General features: G+C 31.9%; 1 protein-coding gene across 1 annotated transcript; it reads right to left on the bottom strand.

Moving 5' to 3' along the window:
• Window positions 1-159: 159 nt before the first annotated feature.
• Window positions 160-16,260, bottom strand: LOC117793890 (neprilysin-1). Its single transcript, XM_034634328.1, has 8 exons — window positions 15,576-16,260; window positions 9,724-9,876; window positions 6,394-6,521; window positions 6,213-6,330; window positions 3,779-4,785; window positions 2,335-2,497; window positions 998-1,314; window positions 160-929 (listed from the first exon to the last, which is right to left on the bottom strand). The coding sequence occupies exons 1-8, from the start codon at window positions 16,060-16,062 to the stop codon at window positions 657-659; spliced, it is 2,646 nt and encodes an 881-aa protein (XP_034490219.1). The 5' UTR covers window positions 16,063-16,260; the 3' UTR covers window positions 160-656.
• Between the last annotated feature and the right edge of the window lie 8,561 nt (window positions 16,261-24,821).

The following is a 24,821-nucleotide window of genomic DNA, read 5'->3' as shown; positions in this document are numbered from 1 at the left end:
AACTACTTAATATATAATAAAATCTAAATTTCTGGTTCGGTGGAATTTGAAAGTAAAGCTCAAAAGCGTTTGCAACCTTGAAGCTATTATATATAGAGTAATATATATAAGTCATGCGCCAAATATGCTGCATATCAAACTATATAGAAAGATCGTGCCTTATCGGAATTATTTGTCGTTTCATTTACTTTACTTTATTAGGAATATTAATGCCGTTTCTTATAATTTTTTTTTTTTGTTTCGGACGTTTCCGAGAGAGAGAGAGAGAGAGAGCGAAAGAGTACAGGGTAGAGAATTGAGAGTGCTCTTTAAATGTAGATAACTTTGCATATGGTTTAGATATGGCATTCATATAACATTACAAATACAAATACAAGTAGTTATATAGTATTTATAGTATACTAAGTTCGTACTATCGCGCTATATACGTAATAACTGTTATAACAAAAAAAAAAAAAAACAAAAACAAGAGGATCAAACAAAACAAACAATTAGACGCCCTTCATTCTTCTGATGTTATAGTAAGTATACAATATATAAATATATATAAAAAAATAAACTTATACAAAGCATTAGATATGTTCTGGTACATAATGATCAGTGATCGTGCACTTGATCTCGATCTCGATCCGTGATCATGATCATGATCGTGTGTACTACCAGACGCTACACTTATCCGCCGGATTCATGGTGGTACCGACATCACAATTGTACGCATGCGAAAAGTCTCTCGAATTTGATAGCGGCCCGAGAACCCGGACAAAGCCGGGCGAATGTACCGAAGATCGGATCTTGGTTAACGCATCTTCTGGCCGCATTGATCCGCACCAGATTTGCGCATAGTTGAGAAAAAATAGCTGATCGTGTGTCATATTTAAAGCCGGCAGCTGCAGCTCCTGTCCATGTAGCTTCTCCCATTTCTTATACGCCTATCGAGGATCAATTGAGGATCAATTAGTTAAATGGGTTATAAGAGTATGCTATCTAATTTACACACCCGAAATGCTTGCTTCAGCCCACCATTGTCGGCAATATTCTCGCCTTGTGTCATCCGACCGTCCATGTACATGTCCACCTCGTTGATCTTGTAACGTGAATACTGATCGATGACGCATTGGGTGCGTTCACGGAATGCCTCAATGGTGGCATTGTTCCACCACTGCATCATATTGCCCTCCTTGTCGAACTGCCGACCCTTGTCGTCAAATCCATGCGTGATCTCGTGACCGATCACCACGCCAATGCCGCCATAGTTCAGCGACTTTGGAAAGTGTTGGCTGTAGAACAAGGGCTGCAGTATTCCCGCTGGAAAGACTATAAAAAAGATCAACAAGTTCATTAAATTGGTTTTCGAAAAGATCAAGAAGATCGGTAGAAAGCAAATCAATTCAAAATATAAAATTGAAGTTATCGATGAGAAGAATAAAATGAAGATCGAATGTACAGATGTGAAAGGAAAGATCTGAATCTTAGATTATGAAATCAAGACTCAAAAGTGGCGAAGATCAAGATTTGCAAGAAAGAAGATCAGTTGCCAAATCACGATTAAATAATAAAATATATGTATGTAATACAAGAAAAGGCTGAAGATCGAAATAATATGTAGATATAAGAGACAAGATATATTTAGATTTAAGCATAAGAAAAGCCTTTCGAAACTCAGGAGAAGCACGATCAATAGAGAGTTGAAAAAAGAGAATAAAAGAAATGGAAAATAAGATCAAGATGAAGATTAGAAGTGTATATGTGAGAGAAAAGAATCTCAATTTGAGTTTAAGAAAAATATAAATGTAGATTTGAACGTGAAGAACGTTAGAAAAAGAATTGAGAGAAAAAAATAATAGCTACACAATAAAGAGGCATCAAGATCGGTCTAATATGCATTCGGCGAAGCGAAGATCATTATTCAAGAGAAAGAAGATTAATTGAAATAATAAAAGAATAATGATATCAGCTTTGAGAGGATCAATTATAAGATCAAGAGTAGAAAGTGGAGAAGAAGAAAGTAATTTAAAGATTGGATAAATATGTATTTAGTTAAGAAATAGAAGATTTAGATTTGAGTTTATAATCAAGCAATCAATGATTGAATTTGGATAATATTAAAGAATGAAAGATGGAAAGGAAAAAACTAAAAAGCAATACACAGAAAAAGATCATGAGGATCAAGATTATAAAAAAGAAAGAGAAAAACTAAATGTAGTTGAACAAAATAAAAATGAAAGTCCAAGTTTTAGTGTGAAAAAGAGGATTATGAAATTAAGACTGAAGAACAAAAAGTAGATCGTAAAAAGAGAGAGTTTAAGGTGAAGATCAAAGTGAAAAATGTCTTACCGATATCATTCTTGTTGGGATTGTAGAAAGCATTCACCACGGCCGGCTCTGTAGTCCACTTCTCCTTGTCCACCGGTTGGCGTAACAAATGGAGCAGCTTTTCCGAATCCCAATGCAAAATGCTCAGCACATTATCGATAAAATTGTCCGAGACGATCGTAAGCTGTTTCGGAAGAAGAAAGAAAATTTGCAATTAATTGCAAAATATTTTCTTTACTTTATTTTTTTTATTTTTAGTGTTCTTTTCACTTCGTGTTTTATTACTATTTTTTAGTGATGTAAAAATATATAGAAATATCGACAGCTCGATTTTCGCGAAAGCGATTATCGAGTACTTCAACTCGATGATTTTTTTTGACGTTCTATCGAGTTCAATAAATCGATTTCCATGAAAAATCGACAACTCACTGCGGCTTGTTCTACGTAGTTAATTTGTAAAATTCAGTTTGGTCGTTCATTTTTGGTTGAGCGACCGTAAAAAATAACCTTCCAAATAGCCAAAGTTTGAACAAAACATGAAAACGATGCAAGAAAAATAAGATTTTTTAAATAAAAAAAATTTGTTTTTTTTTTAACTCGATATTTGCAACTCGATCTACTATTTTCCGATATATCGACAACTCGATACTTATTTTTGAGCGATTTTCTATTTCGATATAAAACTGGATGAAATTTAGATTTACACCACTTCTTTTTTTATACAGTGTTGGTTTTTTTTGACTGTTTTTTTTTTATTTTTTAATTTGTTTTTTATTTAAATTTTTTAAATTTATTTTTATTGTTTTTATACGTGTATTTTATTTTTTACTTTGTTTTTATTTAAATTTTTTTAAATTATTTTTTATTGTTTTTAAACGTGTATTTATTTTTATATGACATATTTATCATCTTTTTTAAAACTTTTTTTAAACTTTTTTTTTATTCATGCCTGCTCTAAGGAGAGAGTGGGACTCGAACCCGAATTTTCGGGTTCTATTAGGTTGGCGGCATTACCCATCGAGCTACTGGACTCAAAAAAAATTCTTTCTATTTATTAGAGTGTTTTGACTACTTTGATAATATTGTTTTTCTGTTGTCATAAAATTTCTATATATCTATAAAATATTTAAGGTACGAAACGGTCTTTTACTCAGTATTATGTGCTCAAAAAAAGATTTCTTTCTATTTATTAGAGTGCTTTGACTACTTTGATAATATTGTTTTTCTGTTGTCATAAAATTTATACATATCTACAAAATATTTAAGGTACAAAACGGTCAATTAATCAGTCTTATGTGTTTGTTTTAAGAAAAACATACTTATTTTTAAATTCGAGTACAATTTGTACTTAAGTTAAGCACGAAAACATTCTTAAATCAAACCCATGCGAGCTAGTACGCAGAACGACATTTTTTTCTCTGAGTGTAGATAGATAGGCTGATAAAATTGAGTGCGAAACACATACATTGACATACTCCTGCTCCAGTTCGGTGACATTGGTGAGTATTTCGGGATAACCGATGCGTTCGTTCATTGAATCGGCCTTCTCTTTGGCCACCGCCCTCGTCTCATCGTCCATCCAATGATTCTCGGCCAGCAGTTCATTGAATGCGGCGCGTATGTTATGGATCATTTCCAGAGCAACCTCTTTGCTATCCTGATTGAAATTATCCCGTATGAAGAGGGCTCCGACGGCCACGCCCAGTTTCTTGTTGGTCCACTCGACGCATTGGGACCAGCGTGTTCGCTCCGACTGTATGCCCATTAGGATCTTGCGGAATTCCACACGTTCCCGCTGAAAATCATCGATCATGTGTGTGACCAGCGACATGACCAGACGCCATAGCATATAGTTGTGTATAACGCGACGATCGGTGCGCTTTAAAATCTGTCCCATTTCCCGTAGATAGGTAAGACCGTAGGTGACCAGCGGTTCATTTAACTGCAATTTAATATCATCTCCCAAGGCCGTTTGCAGATATGTGGTCCAATTGAGTTCTGGAACTGTAGCCTGCATCTCCTGCAACGTCATCTTGCGATAAATGGCACTCGTGTCATGACGATCAGCTTCAGCCAATGAGACATTCACTAGCTGCGTCTCGAAGACCACTACCTCTTGCAGTTCCGCTGCTGCTGTTGCCGGATTTGCACCCAGCAGCAAGGCTATCTGTGTCATATACTTGTGATACGCCTGACGATCGTTATAGCTGCTTGCCTTCAAATAATAATCCCTGGAGGGCAATGCGTATTGCAACTGATCCATCTGTAATATGTTCACCGAACTGTTCTTATCATCCGCACCCACATATAGCTCGATCAGCACCGCTTCTCCATAGTTCAAACGCAGCATTCCCATCAAATGCTCCACACTCAATCCTGCAGGTGGCTCCCAATTGGATTCGATCACCGGCCATCCTCCAAGCGAGCGAAGCACCTGCTCCAAGCGACCAACGCCAATCTTACGAATCTGGGCTGCAAAATGGAGTAAAGATTTCAATTAAAGCAAGTTGACAAAGCGATGACAATTCAATAAAGTTAAATCAAATTTCAATGTGAAAAAAACCAAAAATTACTCTAGATTCCCATACTAATAAGATAAAAAAAAAATATATCTTTTCATTGAAAATTAATCAAATTGTGCTTTAATTAAAAAAAAAACAACAAAACATTTTTTTTTTTTTATTTAATATTATATTTATTATTATATTATTATTATATTTAATATTGTACCTAATTAGAAAAAGTTTTTCTTTTTGATTAAATTATAAAAAAAAAAAATTTTTTTTTTTTTTTTTTCAATTCAAGTACAATTTGACTAATTTTGAATGAAAAGATATGAATAGAATCTTATGAAAAAATAGTTATTTAATTTCGATTTCTGCAGATTCTCATCGAAAAATCGACAATTTGATTTTTCAACTTGATTATTTTTTAACGATCAATCAAGTTAATTAAATTTGATTTTCATGAAAATTCTACAACTTAACTCTAACTTTATTCTGCATCCAAATTGGAATTTTTTATTTTATCTATTACTGTCAATTTCTTTCATTCCTTCTTTCGCCTTGACACTTTTTCAACAACTTCAAACTGTCATAAATTTGTCAAGTCCTAAACAATTTCCTTGCGGAATGTAATTTTTTCATTATTTGATCTCTATTTTCATTCTTCATGAATAATGGAAAATTAAACATTTTCAACACAATAAAATTTTTTTTTTATTTTCGATCAGAGTTAATTTTTTCCATATTTTCTCCTTGATACTTCAAATTATCATAACTTTTTCAAATCTTAACCGATTTTTTTGTCAATTTGACTTTTTAATTTAATTTCTAATTTCATTCTGCAAAAAAATTTAAAAACACAAGATTTTATCATTACTATTCCATTTTTTTCATACTTTTCTCTTGACACTTCTCAAAAGCAAGTTATTTGGGTAGCTCGATATTTGTAATGCGATATATTTTTTGCCGATAGATCGAGAGCTCGATTTTTTTCTTATGATATATTCATTTCGATTTTAAGCTTGATTCACAGTTTGGATATTCATTACTACTTTTAATATTTAGCAATTAAAAAAACTTTATTAAGGATAATAATAATTCTCAATAGTTCTTATATACATAGTATTTTTACATATTTTTAGTAGGTATTTTTGTTTTTATCAGTAATGTATTAGTATTTTAAATTAGAATCTTAAAAAAAAAGTCTGGAAACTATTTTTTTTTTAATTTTCTGCTAGAAACAGTTTTAGAAAAAATTCAAAAGTTACTCGTACCATTTTATGTTTCTTAATAAATCTAAAAGTTTTCCCTCTATTTATGGAATTAATTTTTTAAAGCTTTTTCGATATTTTTTTATTATTATTGTGCTGTAGTTTGAGGTTATCTTGTACTTACGTATATCCATGCAGCTTTTGAAGAAGGTCTTTGCCTTGATCGTTGCCTCATTATCGCGATCATCGATGGGTTCTTCCAAAACGCCACGTAAAATCAACTGCTGTTGATCAGAGAGTACCTGAAGAGAATGAAAGAGACATATTAGAGTTATATGGGAATATATAGGTGCCCAATAAATTACCTCAAAAGTGCTGATCGAGCTGCGATCTTCGGGTATGGGATGCACTTTGTTCCATGTGCCGCAGGCAAACTGAAAGAAATCCTCACATGGATCGGCTGTCAAGTCCATAGCCGACAGCAATGAAGCAGCTGCAGTCAATAAAACACACCATCAATCAGTCAATTGAACAATAAATCAATAACTTATCTTATCCCAAAGCTGAGACCTTTAGCAGCTGTTGAACCAATTGAAATTTCATGTCATAATTCACATAAGATCATAAAACTAGTTGAGCAAGCTTTTATTATAATCTCAAATTCCCAACTGGAATTCTTTATTCCTGCCCTCCTTTGATTGAGTATAATTTACGCCTGAAAGTTTGTGCTGCACTTGGTCTTAGAATTTGTTGCCATTCACAAAAATTGTAGAGAAAAGTTGAAATATTTTCACGGCGTATTAATTTTGTCAGCAAGTTGAAAGAAAAGTGACCTCTATAAATCAACTGATCTATGCACATTCATATGAATGCAACAGGACTTAAAATGCCAAAGGATACGTTAGGATTATAAATCAGGCATTTGACAGCTCTTTTTTGTTGAGCTCGAAGTAAACTTTTACTACTTAGGAATTGACAATTTCATTGAATAGTTCAAAATGTTTAAGTGTTAGCAGCTCTTTAAGATACTCCCAAAAGTATGCTTTATATTTTTCAGACTTTATAATGCAATATTTTGAAATTAATTAATGCTTTCAAATGCCAAAAAAATTAGTTTAAAAGATTGTACACAACGTAAAATTAAGTTTTGTTTTGTTGATCTCGAAGTAAACTTTAATTAGAAATTGAAAATTTATTTGAATAGTTCAAAGTGTGCAGCTCTTTAAGATACTCCCAAAAGTATGCTTTACATTTTTTTCTGACTTTGTAATGCATTGTTTTGAAATTAATTAATGCTTTCAAATGCCAAAAAATTAGTTTGATAGATTTTACATAAAATAAACTCTAGTTTTTTGTTGATCTAGAAGTAAACTTTAATTGCTTGGAAATTGAAAATTTATTTGAATAGTTCAAATGTCAAAAAATTAGTTTGAAAGATTTTACACAAAGTAAAATTAGTTTAGTAAACTTTAACTACTTAGAAATTGAAAATTTATTTGAATAGTTCAAAATGTGCAAGTGCTAACAGCTCTTTAAGATACTCCCAAAAGTATGCTTTACATTTTTTTTTTTGACTTAATAAAGCATTATTTTGAAATTAATTAATGCTTTCAAACGCCAAAAAATTAGTTTGAAAGATTTGACACAAAGTAAAATTTAGTAAATAAAATAAAATTATTTTTTAAATTAAATTGCATAAGAGTAATTTTGAATAAATTTTTTAAATATGTAAAATGTACTTTAAATAATTGATTTTGTAGAAATTGAAAACAAAGTTGTGGCAGGCGATATTTGCGACATTGAAAACTGGTTTAAAATTAAATTTCTGACACTAAAGGAACACTATTTCGAACGATTCTATTCCAAGTCCATAAAGTTTTATGAAACAACCTGTATAACATTTTATTTTATTTATTTTATTTTTATTACTTCTCCAATTTATATAAGTAATAGTTTTCTTTGACATTAAAAGTTCTTAAAAGTTGATACAAAATTCTTTTCTTTTTCAAGGGAATACTATAAAAAACTAGAAGATATCAGCAGCTATAAAATGTAAACCATTAATTCAGAACAAAGTTAAGATAGATTAGTTCAAGCAGAAATTACATACCAAATTTTTTAAATCTAGCTCTAAAAGATCCTGAGATTTCAAGTAGGCAAATTTAAGTTAAAAAAATTTAAAATTCATGTAATTTCAAATATGCTGTTACTCACAAAGGTTTTCTAAAGGGAATACTTCTAGGATAATTACAAGTTGAGGGACTCTGACTGTTTTGAATCCTGTAGAAGTTGTACCTATTCACGCATCTAATTAATGAAATGTCTTGAGTTGCAAATGGAGTTTGCTTCATTTGGTGGCATAAAAGCAAGTACTTACCAACAAAAAAAAAAAAAATTACAAAAAAAACAATTGCTCGCTTTGAGGCGCAAAATGAAGAAAACCGGACGAAAAGAGGAAGAAAGGGGGGGAAAAGAAGGCAGGCATTAACTATTCTAAGAAGACTATTATGCATTAGTTATGCATGCATGCGATGTGGCATGCGACATATGCGGCAAGTAGCAAGTAGCAAGTAGCATGTGGCATGTGGCATCAACCAAATGTCACATTCCCAGCTGTGTGTTTGTGGCCCATAAAAAGGTCGTTAAACGTTGACTGTCTTCTCTTCCCTTAAAGACGCAGCAGAGGGAGAGAGAGGGAAGAGGGAAGAGGGAAGAGAGGGAGAAGAGAAAGAGACACTTGATGACCTGGCAAATGCATTTGGACCTACATATAATATAGCCACGACCATATCCAAAGCCATATCGGCACATATAATCAACATCAAATTGAGCGCCACTAAACCAAGTTAATTGCAAATAAATAATTGAAAACAGTTAAGAAAGCTTTAGTCGAGTGTGCTCGACTACGAAATATCCTGTGTGCTTTAATTTCGTCAGATAAATTGCTTGCTCTAGAATCTTGGTTTTCGATTTTAATGCCAAGGGTCCCCCCTTTGATATTTTGAAAATTGAAAATTTTAAATCTCAAGTTTTCACTTTTAATCAACTCCTTATATCGTATTTAGTATAAAACAACACTTTAAACTTGATTCTGAGACATTTCATATTCTTGTAAAAATTCATGTGAAATGAGACAAAAATTTTGACTTGTAAAGTGGCTTGATCCTTAGTCTGACCAACTTCGAACTCTCATAATTTTGTCAAAACTCAACCGATTTTCAAGCGTAATGTATTTTTGTTCTTGGTTTGGCTTATTATTTTATTCTAGATTCAAATTTCATAAATTTCATTAAACAAAAGTTTTGCCCTCTGGATCTTGGTTCCGATTTTAATGGAATTTAAAAAAATTTTTAATTTAATTTTAATGTTAAATTTCGTTATTCGTTCGGAAACATTAAATCCTATTTTAATTATTTTTAATATGTGCAGGGTGTAAAAGAAAACACATTTGCAAAGTGATATTAAAGTGTCTTGATTGACAGCGACACATTTGTGTGTGTGTCCAACTTGGCTAAGGATTTGCATTGCTCTTCCTTCTCTTTTTATCACTATCGTCATTTTTGTCATTCAGGGGTATTCCATAAATATATAACCCAATCGAAAACCAAACATTTTTGCTTGGTTTTTGGTTGGTTTAACTACATTTCTGGAACACCCCTGATTATAAACATTATTAAAAGAAGATCATCACTCACCTGTTCGCACGCATTCCTGTGTCATGCAGATATTGTCCTGACCACTTCCGCCTCCTCCTCCTCCTCCTCCTCCTATCGCTCCTCCTGCCGTTCCTCTTCCAGCTGCACCTCCTCGTCCCACTCCTTCAGCTTCTGCGTTTGTCTTGTAATCGCCTATAATTAGATTAAAATTTGTGAGCTGAGTATTTTACTTTTCCGGCTAACAGATATTCAATTGTCTTACACACACACACACACACACACCTATACACACACACACACACACACACACACCTATACACACACTTATACACCTTCACTAGTACACCTTCCTACAGTTTTCCCCCTTAAGATTAGCATTTCTTCGATTAAAAAAACACTCAAGAAAATTGAATTTGAATCTTTAATTATAAAAGCTTTGCATAACCTTAAATGAAGTTACTATAAGCGATTAAGTGGGAGTAGTGCGGCTAGCACATACCCTATAAAACTGTTTTCTCTTCTCTATTTTGAAGCAACAAAAAGTTCTATGGAAACCAATACCCTGTAAAACTTTTTTTTTAATAGAGCTATACATGACTGCTTGTATATACCCTGTAATAGCTGTAAAACTCGCTTTGAAAGCAATAACAGTTTAAATAAATAGCGACATGACTAATATATACCCTGTTTAACAATTTTTTCTTATTTTTAAAACAACAACAAGAGTTGCACGACTTAGAAATATCCTTTATATTCATTTTAAAATGATATCAAGCGTAGCATAAAATTAGATGACTTACAGATATCCTATAAAATTAAAATGTCCACATTTTATCCTAGCTATAAGCTGAAATAGAAACACAGAACCATTTATTGTTTTTGTCTGGTATATTTTCTAAAGTAATTTAATCAGGATTTCAAAGAAATTAAGAAAAAAAAAAAGACCGAAACTCATTATACCCATTTTTCTCCATTGTTAATGGACATAGGGTATAAAAAGTATACATATTATACTAAAAGAGTGCTAGAGAGCTTGCATACCAAATTTCATAGCGCTTACTTGTATAGTTCCTGAGTTCAAATAGTTAGGATTAATGTAGAAAGATAAATTTAATATATTAAAACGAATTTAAGTATTTAAATAAATTTTCAAATTATTGTCAAACGAAAGTTTTAGCGTTTTTATCTCCTTGTAACTGTTATACAAACTTGTACTACATTTTTTTGGGGGGTTAAAACGGTATAGTGAGAAAGTGAGAGTGTGAGAAAGGGATGAAAGCACCTATTTTATTAAATGAACATAAAAAGTCGATAAAAAGGTCGATAGCTCGTCGATTGCGGACACTGCTTGGACATTCAGGACACACGACACACGACACATGTTGCATGTGCCCCTTAATCGTTGTAATACACAGTAATGTCTCCCTCCCTTATTCGCACCCCTTTAATACACCTCGTTGACTAACAATTTACATATTTCAAGTTACTTTGGCTTCCCTGTCGTTTCCGGTGGCAAATCAAACACCTCGAGCTATTGCCGAACCAGACACCGGATGTATGCCACAATGTTGCACTGTATGGAGTCCTATTTTGTCAGTTGGGTTTCATTAGAACGAGATAGCATACATTAACCCCCCTCCAAACAGGAAACTCAAGTAATTAGCTCAAGTGTTTAATTCTAATTGGTTCCGTTCAACTGGGAAAAAGGAAGTTAAGGATGAAAACGCAAGTCAAAAAAAGAATAGGAAGTTAAGAAAACGAAACGAATTTAAGGAAGGAAATATAAGCTAAGGAAACGTAGAAAAAAGGAAGTCAAAAAACAATTCAAACTCTAAATTGTAAGTCTTTTAAATAACAGCTTAATTGGATTTTATAATGATATTTACAAGTATCAAAAAAGGAATAGAAAGTTAAGAAAAGCCAACGAATTAAAGGAAGCTATTATAAGCTAAGGAAACGTAGAAAAAAGGAAGTCAAAAAACACTGCAAACTCAGAATTTTAAGTCTTTTAAATAACAGCTTAATTAGAATTTATAATGATAATTACAAGTATCAAAAGATTTTAGAATTTCACAAAAACACTTTGAAATAAAGATTAAAAAAAAAAGAATAAAAATATAAATAATGAATAAGAAAATATATGAAGCTAGGGGGGCTTTGCGCCCTGCTCGTTTCGCTCGCCAACCAATAAATGCTAAAACTCAAAGAATCGAGCACAGAATTCGGTTTAATTTTAAAAATAATAACATATAATATATCTTAATATATATTATACATAATGGTTTATGATTAAACGTTAATATAGAGGCAGCTTTACAAAAAAAACTACGTATTAATTCCACAAAAAATTCCAAATTCAACAAATAATGTTTTATTTGTAAATTGATTTCATGAACACAAAAAAAAATTTGGTAAGTAATAGTGTAAGCCAGAATCAAGTCATTCTCAAAAGCCGCTAAAAGTGTGAGCCAAAGAAAAAAAAAAAAAGATAGTACACCGACGTTTTGATACACTTGCTTGTAGCTTTTTAAAAACTGACAGAATCGAACTCATTGAATTATTAATATATTTTAACTCATTTTGCCTGAATAAAAGTGGTGTATTTTCTCCCATATTATTTATAAATAGCATACTTATTTTTAAATGTGTTTATGTGTGTGTGTGTCCTTCATGGTTTTAATATAGGCTTCGAGGATAATAAGGTTGAATATGGGGTAGGTTAAAATTAAAAGGTTTGCAGCAAAGTCGATGAATGAATTTTAAGATTTTTTTTTTGTATTTTTTGACTGAAGCTTAAAATTAAAAGCACGTTTTTTACAACACACATTAAGTGTGTGTATTGGTGTGTGTGTGTGTGTGTGAGTCATTCAATTAAATAGACACGCGTCAGTGAGAATCGATTGAAAGTCCACAACAAGCGAAATTCCTAGGGACAATTGATTGGTTTTTCAAAATGTAAATGAGAGCAATGTGACAGAGAATGTTGTGTGGCACTCAACAGATAATACATGGATAATAATGAGAGCAGTTAGAGCGCAGCAGGAGCGAAGGAGAGGGAGAGAGAGAGAGAGATGTTGCTGATGTGAATGAATGCAAAAAATTGTTGAAGTCCAATGAGCAATGTCAAAATGGCAGCTGCTTTTAAAGGTTAAGAAAGAGGCTAAGCGAGGAGTGTAGAGGGGGGAAGGGGGGAGTGGGTGTCCTTACAGGAAACAGGCGACAGGCATTGTTGGTTGTTGCTGTTGCTGTTGCTGTTGTTGGTTGTTTGACATATTTTATAATTGAATTTCTAAACGTCGCACGGGGCATTAAATGCAGGCGGAAATGAAAGGCGCCACAGCACACAGTCAAGAGCAAACCCCTACCCCTATCCCTTCTCTCTCCCCTCCCCCTACCCCTACCCCACCACCACTTGACAGAAGATACCACCAAATGGCAGCCTGTTGCTTGCCACCATTTGGACGCCTGTTGCTCGTTTCTGGCTCAAAGGAAATTGAGTTTTTGCAGCATTTGTGTTTTTGATTATTACGGATATAACACTTCCCCTCTTCTCTCCTCACTCCCCTCACCCCCTTATTGCCTTATGCAGCATGAAATGGTTTTCAAAACGGATTCGAACTTGATTGCTTGCTGCTGACCCAATTTTTAATAAAATGTGTTGCAACACTCGTTGTTATTGTTGTTGTTGCTGTTGTTGTTATTGTTGTTGTTGGCTGCAATTAAAGCGGAAAAGTCTTCAAAATTCTTAAGAAATTTTCTTTTGAATGTTTCCTTGAAAAGTCTTCTAAAAACTTCAAACCATCATCAGAAAGCAATTAAAGTGGATCCCACGAGTATCGATACATTTCAGCTTTTCATTTTTAGACCCTGTACTTAAAAAAAGTACAGGGGTCTATTGGGTTTGTTTTAACGAATATGTGCGTAACAGGCAGAAGGAGGCGTGGCAGACCCTATAAAGTATATATATTCTTGATCAGCATTAATAGCCAAGTCGATATAGCAATGTCCGTCTGGCTGCCTGTCCGTCTGTCTGTCCGTCTGTCCGTTTGTATGAGCGCCTAGATCTCAGAGACTATAAGAGCTAGAGACACCAAACTTGTTACGTAGGCTCCTCTATATTGCAAGCAGATCAAGTTTATTTCAAAATTCGGCCACGCCCCCTTTATCGCCCACAAATCGAAAAAAAAAATTTCATATCCAAATTATAAGAACAATTTAAAAGCTAGTGACAACAAATTTGATATGTAGATTCCCCTATATTGCAGACAGATCAAGTTTGTTTTTTTTTTAAGTCTGACCACTATATCATATAGCGCCCATAGGAACAATCGGTCGAAAATCAAGTTTTGGTATGAAAAACTTTTTTATTTAATGAGATATTGTCACCAAACTGATAGAATATGCATAAAACTTGGCTTTATATATCCTGTTCAAAGTTGGTTCAAATCAGACCACTATATCATATAGCTGTCATAGGACCGATCGGGCGAAAATCAAGTCTTAGTATGAAAATCTTTTATGTTTTATGAGACATTAAGCTAACTAAATATTATTTAATTTTTTCCATTATTAGTTTTTGCCATAGTAAGTACGGGGTCTCCGACAGTCGAGTATGCTTGACTGTGGCACCGGCCCACTAGTTAATAAATTCATTTCTTACTAAGATTTTCTCCCTTTTCTTCATAATTTACTTTCGACACTCCCAATCCATTCAAAAATCACACATTCGCACAGTACTACCCGTCGTATAAGTAATTTTTATAATAAAAAATTTAAAAAAAAAATGTAACTGACATATAAGTTTAAACTGGTTATATCGGATTGTCATGGGAATAGTAGTTAAAAAAAACGTGTTTTTAATGAAAGCACTTTTTTTGCGTTAGAAAAGATTGTTAATAGACTAATCTGATTTGAAAAACACTATTTAATAATGTTTGCAAACTTTTTGATTTATTAAATAGACAGTGTTTTGTGGATATATTTTAAGCTTTATAATTTTAAACGTATTAAAAATATTTAAGAATTTTTGATTTTCTTTTTATCAAAATGGACATCAAAATCTTTTAGATGTATAAAATAATATTAAAAGATTTTATCTATAATATATCTATATTTTTCTATTTATGTTTTTCAAAAAATTATCTTTTTATTTATATAAGTCTTATTCATCTTATACATAAATATTTTTTGTCCGTTTCTCTTTTGTTTAAAGAAATATTTTTTTAGTCCTTTATAGCTTATTGATCCCGAATTTGACCCACTTGCAATCCACATTTCGCAAAACGCCGTCTTATTGCACGATAAAATTGTTTCAGCTTTGTTGTGTGAAAATTTCAGCCTTCTAGGTCTTATGGTTTGGGCTGTGCAATGATCAGTGAGTCAGTAAATCAATGGGTCGGTGAGTCAGGACAAAGATTTTTATATATATAGCTTTGTAGCATAATAAATGTATATATTTTTTTCAATTTTTGTATTGTCGGAAGATTATTCTTACAATTATTAAAAATATATTTTAGAATTATTAATTTCCTTTTAATCAAAAGCGATATAAATAGAAATCATTTAGATGTAATCAATTATTCTATGAGAAATCTATATGCAAATATTTTTTCATTCTGTTTTTTTTCCAAAATGGTGTCTCTTTGACTCTATAATTATATAATAAATCTATGTTTTGTTTCCATTCATATTTTTTCCAATAAATAATATTTAAAACTCTTATTTAGACTATAATAAATCCACATTTATTTTTCTGTTTTTTAACTGTCGAAAGAGTATTCTTTGTATCTTATTAACTGTAATAAATCTATACTATTTATTCATTTTTATTTTGTTAGAAGAGTAATCTGACATCAGTGTTGCTTGCCACATTTGGTGGCAGCATGTCTTACCTGCATCCGTGAGCTCATTGCGCTGATAGAACTGACAATGTTGATGCAAGCTGGCAAAATAAATGGCCAATGCTCCAATGGCCGCGCCAAGGACTGTGAATGCAATTGCCAGGACGAAGAGACGTCGTCGCTGTTGCGTCTCCTTCAGCAGCAACCAGTCGCTGCCCACCGCCGTTGTGTGTTGTGTGGCAGCAACAGTTGCAACATTGCGTTGCAAGGCGCTGCCAACAGCACCGCTGCCATCCGGACTGAGAAACACAACAGTTGGCAGCTTGTGTTGCTGTTGTGACTGTTGCTGTTGCTGCTGGGAATGTTGCTGCTGGGCATGTTGCTGCTGGGCATGTTGCTGCTGGGCATGTTGCTGCTGTTGGCCCAGCAGCGGCGACACGACCGTTGCATTTAGCTCATCCAGCGCATTTGTTTGCATATAACCATTGTTAAGCTTCTCATTTGTGGGCGCTGTGCCGCCGCTGGGCGTGGCCAACATTGCGCTGCCTCTGCCGCAGTCGCTGTCGCCGTCGCCGTCGCTGTCGCAGCGACTTTATCAGTTTATCAGTTTCTCTAGGCTTTGTTCTTGTGATTGATTTATGAGGGAAGTGAAACAACGCCGCACAAAACGCGGCTTATTAATTAATCTCCAATGTTGTTCCACTTAAGCTTGGCGCTTTTCACAACGACAACGTTGTCAACACTGGAAAAAAAAAATAAGAGAAAATGTCAACAAATCGCATCGAGTTGAATATCGAAACATTGAAATCGAGTTGTCGATCTATCAGCTTACAAAAATCGAATTTTCCAAAAAACACTTTTTATTTTAAATAGATAGAAATGCAAAAAAAATGGTAGTGAAAAGAATTGAATCCCAGTTTTGATGCAATATTAAATTAGAGGCCAAATTTATATTGTGCATGAGAATCGATCAAGTTTTGCCAGAGTTATGACAGTTTGAATTTTTTCAAAAAGTGTCAAAGGGAAAGTTTAGAAAAAGTAAACTGTGGTTCAAAGTATGAAAAAAATGTAATGTAAAAAAATTGAATTTTCCAATTTTAATACAGAATCAAATAAGAGGCCAAATAATATTTAAAATAAGATTCCACTTGAAAATCGACTTAATTATTTTAAGGTTATGACAGTTTGAAGTTTTTGAAAAAGTGTCAAGGGGAAAAAATGGACAGTGATATGATAAGTATGGGAAAGTGCGGAAAAAATGGACAGTGAAGGTAAAAAATTTAAAAAAAATTCTTAAACAAATTTTACAGCATTACTTATAGGAACTATTATCACTATTATTTTATTCTATATCATACGATACATTATACAAAAAAGGTTAAGGATAAAACTAAAAAAAAAGAAAATAAGAAGAAAAAAAGAAGAATAAGAATAAGAAAAAAAATTGAGTTCTCATCTCCATTTTAAAGTTCACTTCAAGTTACTTGACAAAACTTGCAACTTAAATATTAAATATTGTAAGAAATTAATCTATAAATTATTACTAAGCGGCAACACTGACATTATAACACATTGTCACACATTTAACATTTAATTTGCTTATCATAACTTTGTCGTTAATCTGCTTGTTAAATAATTTAATTAATACTGAATTTTAACAGTTCGATTGAACGATTGGATTAGAAACAAGTTAGGTTAATTATAATCAATATAATCATTAATAATTATTACACTTTGACATTCACACAAGAAATTCTCTAAAATAAAATTGCATTTTTCTATTTAAATTGCCACTAAAATTCATATTTAAAATAACAAACGTCACGTCTCAATGGAAATGAGCTGAAAAGTGATTATATAGCAATTACTAGAGTGCAGCGGACCTAACCAGATGGGTAATACGATATGTTCACACGGTCAGATCGCATTAATTAGCTGACTTTTTTTAAATTTGTTGTTACAGACGCAATGCAACCACAACAACAATAAAATGATAATAAATTTACACGTCCGAATAATATTCATAATAATAGATATATTTTGGTTAAGTTTCAATAAAATATTATTATAGAATATTGATGTAAAATGCCCATAATTTGCTTTTATTAAATCATATTATGGAGATTCTATTATTATTAATAAATAAACTATTTCCATCCAATAAAATATTATTATAGAATAATCATGTAAAATGACCACAATTTTCTTTAATTTTTTGTAATATTTTAAATGCATTATTTTTTTTAGCAATTATTTTTAGATGCTGCCGAGAACATCAATGATATTCAAGTAATTTTTTTTTAAGTTTATCAACTTTTTTTTGGCATTCTTAGCTTTTCTTTTAAAGCTCCAAAACTTTCCCTTTTCCAATTCCATCAAAAACATTTATTTGCATCGCACTACATGTCGTATGAGTAATATTTATAAGAAAAAAAAGACTTTGAACCCTTGCCACTGCAACTAAAAATTTATGATATACTGATAAAACTGGCATATAAGTTGAAACTGGTTAGATCGGACTGTGATAGCATATAGCTGTCATAGGAACAAAAAAACGTGTTTCTTAATTTATTAAAAGCATTTTGTTTTTGCTTTAGAATATACCATATATTTAACGAACTCAGCTGATTTAAGAAAGGCTATTTAATAATCTTTGGCAACTTTTTGATTGATATAGTGTTTAGCATTTTTTAGATTAATTTATGTTATTTAATGTTTCAATTTTTAACATATTCAAAATATATATATAATTATGAAATTCCTTTTGAAATTAAGGCATTAAGAAATAAATAGAAATCTTTAATTTAACCTATATTAAATCTATATTTTTTCTTTACTATTTTGTTTAAGTAATATGCTGATTAGTTGTTTATTTCTTTCTTATATTCTCCATAAAGTAACCTCTTTAATGGTTATATAGAACTGTAGAATTTCTCAAAATTAGAATATGTTTTCAATTCTGCTGGAATCCTATCGGAATACTTTCTGATTATTGCAAAAAATTAAATCTCCAGCCTAATGAATTTTGCATTGATGCTGATATCATCTTTCTCTGCTGTGACTGCTCCTTGGTCCAATTTCAACATTTAATAGACCGGGTCAACAGCTGGTTGTCTGACTGTCTGGCCGTCTTGATCATGGCCAACATGTTTGTACTGGATCGTCAGAAAGGTCGCGAGATATGAGTGATATTTAAAAAAAATCGAAACAATTTCAAACTATTTAGAATTCGATTTATTATTTAATCTTGTTTGGTTTGCTTTATTGGTATGTCTCAATAGTTTTTTTATTATGACTTGAATGAGTTTAAAAAACTTCAAGCAATTATTTTATTATGACTTTAAAGAGTTAAAAAAAAATCTAAATAATAATTTTCATAAAAATATTCATAAATAACCCAAGAATTAAAAATCACGTTCTCCTTTTTACAATATTTGAATACATTTTCAAATGTTCCAATGATGTTTTCACTGGCGATATTTAAAATCTAAATTTAAATTTGAATTTTCATCACTAAAATAGATGCAAAAAGTTGCTCAAGTATAAATACTAAAATTAATTGAGATTTATGCGCTTCAGGGCGAAATTTGCAAAACTGAAACTAGTTCTGAGTCAAAGCCAGAATCGAATCAGAAACGTAGATTGAAGATAGCGATCGAAACGAAGACGGAGACAGAGTCGGAGATGAAGAAAGAAGCTGTCATCAAAGACGGGCTACGATTGAAGACTGGAGACCGGAGATTTGATATTTTGCCGGCATCAAACGCTTATTTGATCTAGTGATTAATGTAAATGCGAAATACGCGCTTTATTATTAAGAAACAGAAATACTAAAGATTAATAATTATTAGCTTACAAAAAGACACTTAAGCTTGAATTCATTTGAATTCAATATTAATATTAATTAATTTTTAAACAGAAACACTTTAACTTGGAGAATTCATTTGAAATCATCTTTAATCACACAACAACAAAAAAACAACACAAATAGAAAGAAATTACCACAAAAAATTCACAGAAAAAAAAACAAAACATTTGCATTTTACACTGTATAACAAGTTAGGCATTTATTTGAATAATTTTAGCCAGGCATTAAAAGAGTAATTAAAACCGTAATCTTTACCGGGTATGAACCGATTGAAACCCTGAACTTAACAAAAAAATTTTACTTAACCAAAACAAAAATAAACCAAATTATTCTACCCGAAATAACCGTTTAGTAAACGACTCATGTATAACGTTAATTTTTGGTTAAATTAGGCTTTAAATTCATTGGTGTTGTTAAGCTGTAATCAATATTTTTTTAACTAGTTTTGATTTAAAATTTAAATATTGATCTTTTTAAAAAATATCTCTTTTGAAAACAAGGCATTTTTTTATACTTTAGGGGTTTTTTTTAACTTTTTTACATTTTCTTGTGAGCCGTTATTTTGACACCGAAACATACAAAAAAAATTAACCAATAACCGATTCAAGCCGTTACACAAAGATTTCGCGTAACCGATAGCCAAAAATAAAAATAAAAATACATATCCGAAATATATACTTTGCTTTTAACAAACTTATTAATTTATTTATGGATTGTTTTGTTGTATTTTGCATTACTTATGATGTTGTAGCGCCTTTGTTGTTGTTATTGTTGTTGTTGCAGTAAACTACTGTTATTTATTAGTTCTATAATTATAGTTTTTGTTGTGCTTGTTTGTTTTTTATAGCCTTAGTTTTTTTTAGGCCGCTTTTTTCGGTTTGTTTCGAACAACAGTTAAATATAACGCTCGCTTTTGCGTGTTGTTTAGTTCATGCACATATGTGTGAGTGAGTGAGCACATGTGTGTATGTGTGAGTTTGTCTGTTTGTTTTGTTATGCCGCCAAACCGCGCGAGGCGACGTCTCGTTACGAACTAAACGCTGTGAACTGTCCTTAGCTTTTAAGCAGGCGGCGACAGTTGACGTCGCCGTCGTCGTCGCCGTCTCTGTTGCCGTCGCCGTCTCTGTTGCCGTCGTCGACGGCAGCGACGCCAGCGCAGACGGGTGTGCGCGCGCTAACGGCAATTTGACAGCGCCGGCAAACGGCATAAAAAGCTCTTTTTCATTTTCTTTACACTTTTGCCAATTGCCTGTGGCTGTGGCACTTTAATACACTTCCTTGCAGCGAGTACTTCAATATTCTTAACAAATGTGTAACGCATTTAGCTAACACCGGAACGGTTAACCGAAACTAACCGTTTCATTCATAACCGAATGAAAATTCTCTGTCAAGAACCGATTACCGAAACGTTTGTACCGGTACGGTTGTGGTAAAGTTGCTAGGTCAAAGAGTTGTCCAACTTCCAACTGTCATAACTTGATCAAAACTAAACCGATTTTCAAACGGAATGTCAATTTGATCATGATTCGGCCCCCTTATTCATTCTGCATTTAAATTTTACAACATTCCTAAAAAAAAATATTCTCCTCTAGATTCTACTAGATATTGATTTCGATGCTAAGGGTCCCCCCTTTGAAATTTCGAAAATTCAAAATTTTATATCTCAAGTTTTCACTTTTAATCAACTCCTTATATCGTAATTAGTATAAAACAACACTTTAAACTTCATTCTGAGACCTTTCATTTTTTTGTAAAAAATCATGTGAAATTGAACAGACATTTGGACTTGTAAAGCGGCTAAATCCGCAGTCTAATTAACTTCAAACTGTCATAACTTGATCAAAACTGAACCGATTTTCAAGCGGAATGTCATTTTGATCATGATTTGGCCTCTTAATTCATTCTGCATTTTAATTTAATTAGATTCTTAAAAAAAAATATTTTCCTCTAGATTCTACTAGATATTGATTTTGATGCTAAGGGTCCCCCCTTTGAAATTTCGAAAATTCAAAATTTTATATCTCAAGTTTTCACTTTTAATCAACTCCTTATATCGTAATTAGTATAAAACAACACTTTAAACTTGATTCTGAGACCTTTCATTTTTTTGTTAAAAATCATGTGAAATTGAACAGACATTTGGACTTGTAAAGTGGCTAAATCCGCAGTCTGACCAACTTCAAACTGTCATAACTTGTTTAAAACTGAACCGATTTTCAAGCGGAATGTCATTTTGGTCTTGATTTGGCCTCTTAATTCATTCTGCATTTTAATTTAATTAGATTCTTAAAAAAAAATATTTTCCTCTAGATTCTACTAGATATTGATTTTGATGCTAAGGGTCCCCCCCTTTGAAATTTCGAAAATTCAAAATTTTATATCTCAAGTTTTCACTTTTAATCAACTCCTTATATCGTAATTAGTATAAAACAACACTTTAAACTTGATTCTGAGACCTTTCATTTTTTTGTTAAAAATCATGTGAAATTGAACAGACATTTGGACTTGTAAAGCGGCTAAATCCGCAGTCTAATTAACTTCAAACTGTCATAACTTGATCAAAACTGAACCGATTTTCAAGCGGAATGTCATTTTGATCATGATTTGGCCTCTTAATACATTCTGCATTCAAATATTTTTAAATTCGATCAAAAAATTTTTTTGCCCTAAGACGAAATCTTAAAACTTAAAAAAAAAATATTTGTTTTTTAAAAGATTTTTTTATTTTGTTACTCATTTATTTCTAGTCTATGGTTCTAAAAACAAGTTTAAAATAAAAATAAAAAATATTTTGATTGAATTTACTTTTCTTATAAAAAAAATAGAAAAACAAATGTGTGCCTTTTTATTTTGTCAAAACATTTACTTGACTATCTAAGAAATGATCGGTTCAATAATACAGGACACTGAAAGGGTATCAATTGTTCGGTGTGCCTTGGATAATACTTATTTCTTGCTTGTTTCTTTTGTGTTGTGCGCGCGTCCTGTCGAAAAGGAAGTGCACGCAAAATACACACACACCTACACACACACACAGTTACACACACAAAGTTAAATGCGTTGTTTGCTTTGACAGGTGTTGAAAACTATTTGAGAGAGAGAGAGAGAGAGAAACAAAGTTTTTATCGGCGCCTTTGACGCTCAAAAAATGTGACATTCTGCTGAAGTCTCCACTGTCCACTCTCCATTCTTTAGTCTCCACTCTTCGTCATTTGTGAATCGTCATTCTGCGTTGTCCATTTTATCAGGCATTATCAGTGCGTGATCATCGTGTCTGTCAATTGTCAACAATTTTCATGTTAACCATTGGCCGAGTCAAAAAATTAATTACCGCTTGTTTTCACGATAAGCGCCAATAACAACAGCAACAACAACAATAACAATAACAACAACGAAAACAATGAAATCCCCAATTTATTTGGCCCAAATTAATCATACTCCAAAATTCATATTGATGCTAGTACTTGAGATACTTGAGATTTAGTACCACTGATTAAACACGCTTTTTAGTTACTTTTTTTTTTAGTTATTTTTATTATTATTTTAATTTATTAAATAAGAAATGAAATTTGTAATGTAATAATTTTTATGCAATACAAATTTGTATGTAATAAATTTATTAAGGGTATTCCCATGAGTGATTTCAAATTAATTACGCTTAAAAGCAAATTGGTCTTTTAATCTTTTAATCACATTTGCTTGGCATTTTTCAATTACATTTATACAAGGTATTCTGATCATTGATTGACTGTAAATTAATTTCGTAAAGTGTAATTTTATTGATGGCGTTTGATAAAAGATATTTTAAATTTTATTATTTGTAATTTTTAATGTAAAATTTAGAAATAAGAGTTAAGTTTGCATTTTAAAAATTAATTTAATTCAAACGACTTATTTTAAAACTATTATTTAAAAAAATTTTCATCACAGTCCCTTATAGCTTTGGAATTTTTTTTAAGAACGAATGATCAAACTGAAAATAATTATAAATTTATACATACATTTTTTGTAAAAAATAGAAAAAAAAAATTTTGTTTTCATTTTTTATTAAAAAAAATATATATAGAGCTATTATTAAATTAAAATAAGATACAAATAATTTTTGAAATAAAAAGCACATACTTTTGTTCTAAAAATTAATTTTAGATAATATGAAAAAAGTGATTTCAATTCACACTATATATTTTAAATATTATAATCTTAAAAGGACTTAAGGGAATTTTGGTAATTTAATTTAAAACAGTGCATTTTTATTTATGTCATAGCACATTTTGGAACAGGCTTCTAATACTGGATTTTCACAGTGCTTAGAATTAAATAATGCCTTTAAATAATTTGTATCGTCTCGGATTTTTATCTATGACAGCTGCGATAGTGTAGGTAATATTCCAAAAATATACAAAAAAAAAAAAAAAAAACCATAAAAAAGTTATCAATGTCGATCAGTTTTTTTGTGTAAATCGTCGGCATTTCTAACGGTTATGTGAAAGCACAATGCTCAACAACAGGTGGCGTGTCAAATGTAACTAAGTTTTTTTTGCGTGCAACGGCTCAACAAATCACAATACAAATCCCTTGACATACACCACCATAGGATGGAAGTGGGCGACCAGTAGTAGGGTGGGTCAAAAGTGGTGGTAGTGCAGGACAACGACCGTTATGTAGGCATTATTACCTCTTATTATTCGTTTTTGGCGCAATAATCAGCTGGCACGTGCGGCGGCGCATTTTCCGGCGCCATATGCTAGGCCAAAACACGAATTTTCCAACAGAAACACAAGAAAATATCAATGAACAATAAAAACAAAAATTTACAAATAAACCGCACAATTAAACGTATAAAGTTGTATACTTATTTATGCACGTTATTCGCTTATTATCTTAATTATTTGTTTTCTAGATATACTGTTGTTTATTTATTTTTATTTATTCACATATCTCTTTTATTTTAACAATTGTTAAGATTTATATGCATTTATTTTATTCTTTGTATTATTAAATATTTTTTAGTTAGCGAGTCCGACACTTTGCCTGCTCTTGGAGCAACTAAATCAAAAAAATGTTGTGCGTGCACAAAGCCAAGTTAATCTGACTAAATGCCAGGCGTTAAGCCAGCGACCAAAACTACCCCTCCCCCTGCTTCCTCACCCCCACATTAAATGGGCGTTCTGCCGGCCGGTGAGAGCTTTCTATCGGCCCCAAAAAAAGCTCACAACTTTAAACAAACACACACTTGTTGACATTGCAGCGAGTCGTGTATGCTGTTACCTTAAATTTATAAAAAAAAAAAATATTAATAAATAAAAAAATCACTTCTCACAATGACACTCAAAAAATAAAAACTATTTCAAAAATGCTTAACAAATAAATACCCAGCAAATTGTTAGACTGAGTTTTGCTTCTTTTTGTAAATTAAATTAAATTCCATC

The sequence above is a fragment of the Drosophila innubila genome, chromosome X (genome assembly GCF_004354385.1).
Source record: "Drosophila innubila isolate TH190305 chromosome X, UK_Dinn_1.0, whole genome shotgun sequence".
Classification (NCBI taxonomy): Eukaryota; Metazoa; Arthropoda; class Insecta; order Diptera; family Drosophilidae; genus Drosophila; species Drosophila innubila.
This window is presented reverse-complemented; position numbering and strand designations above follow the sequence as displayed.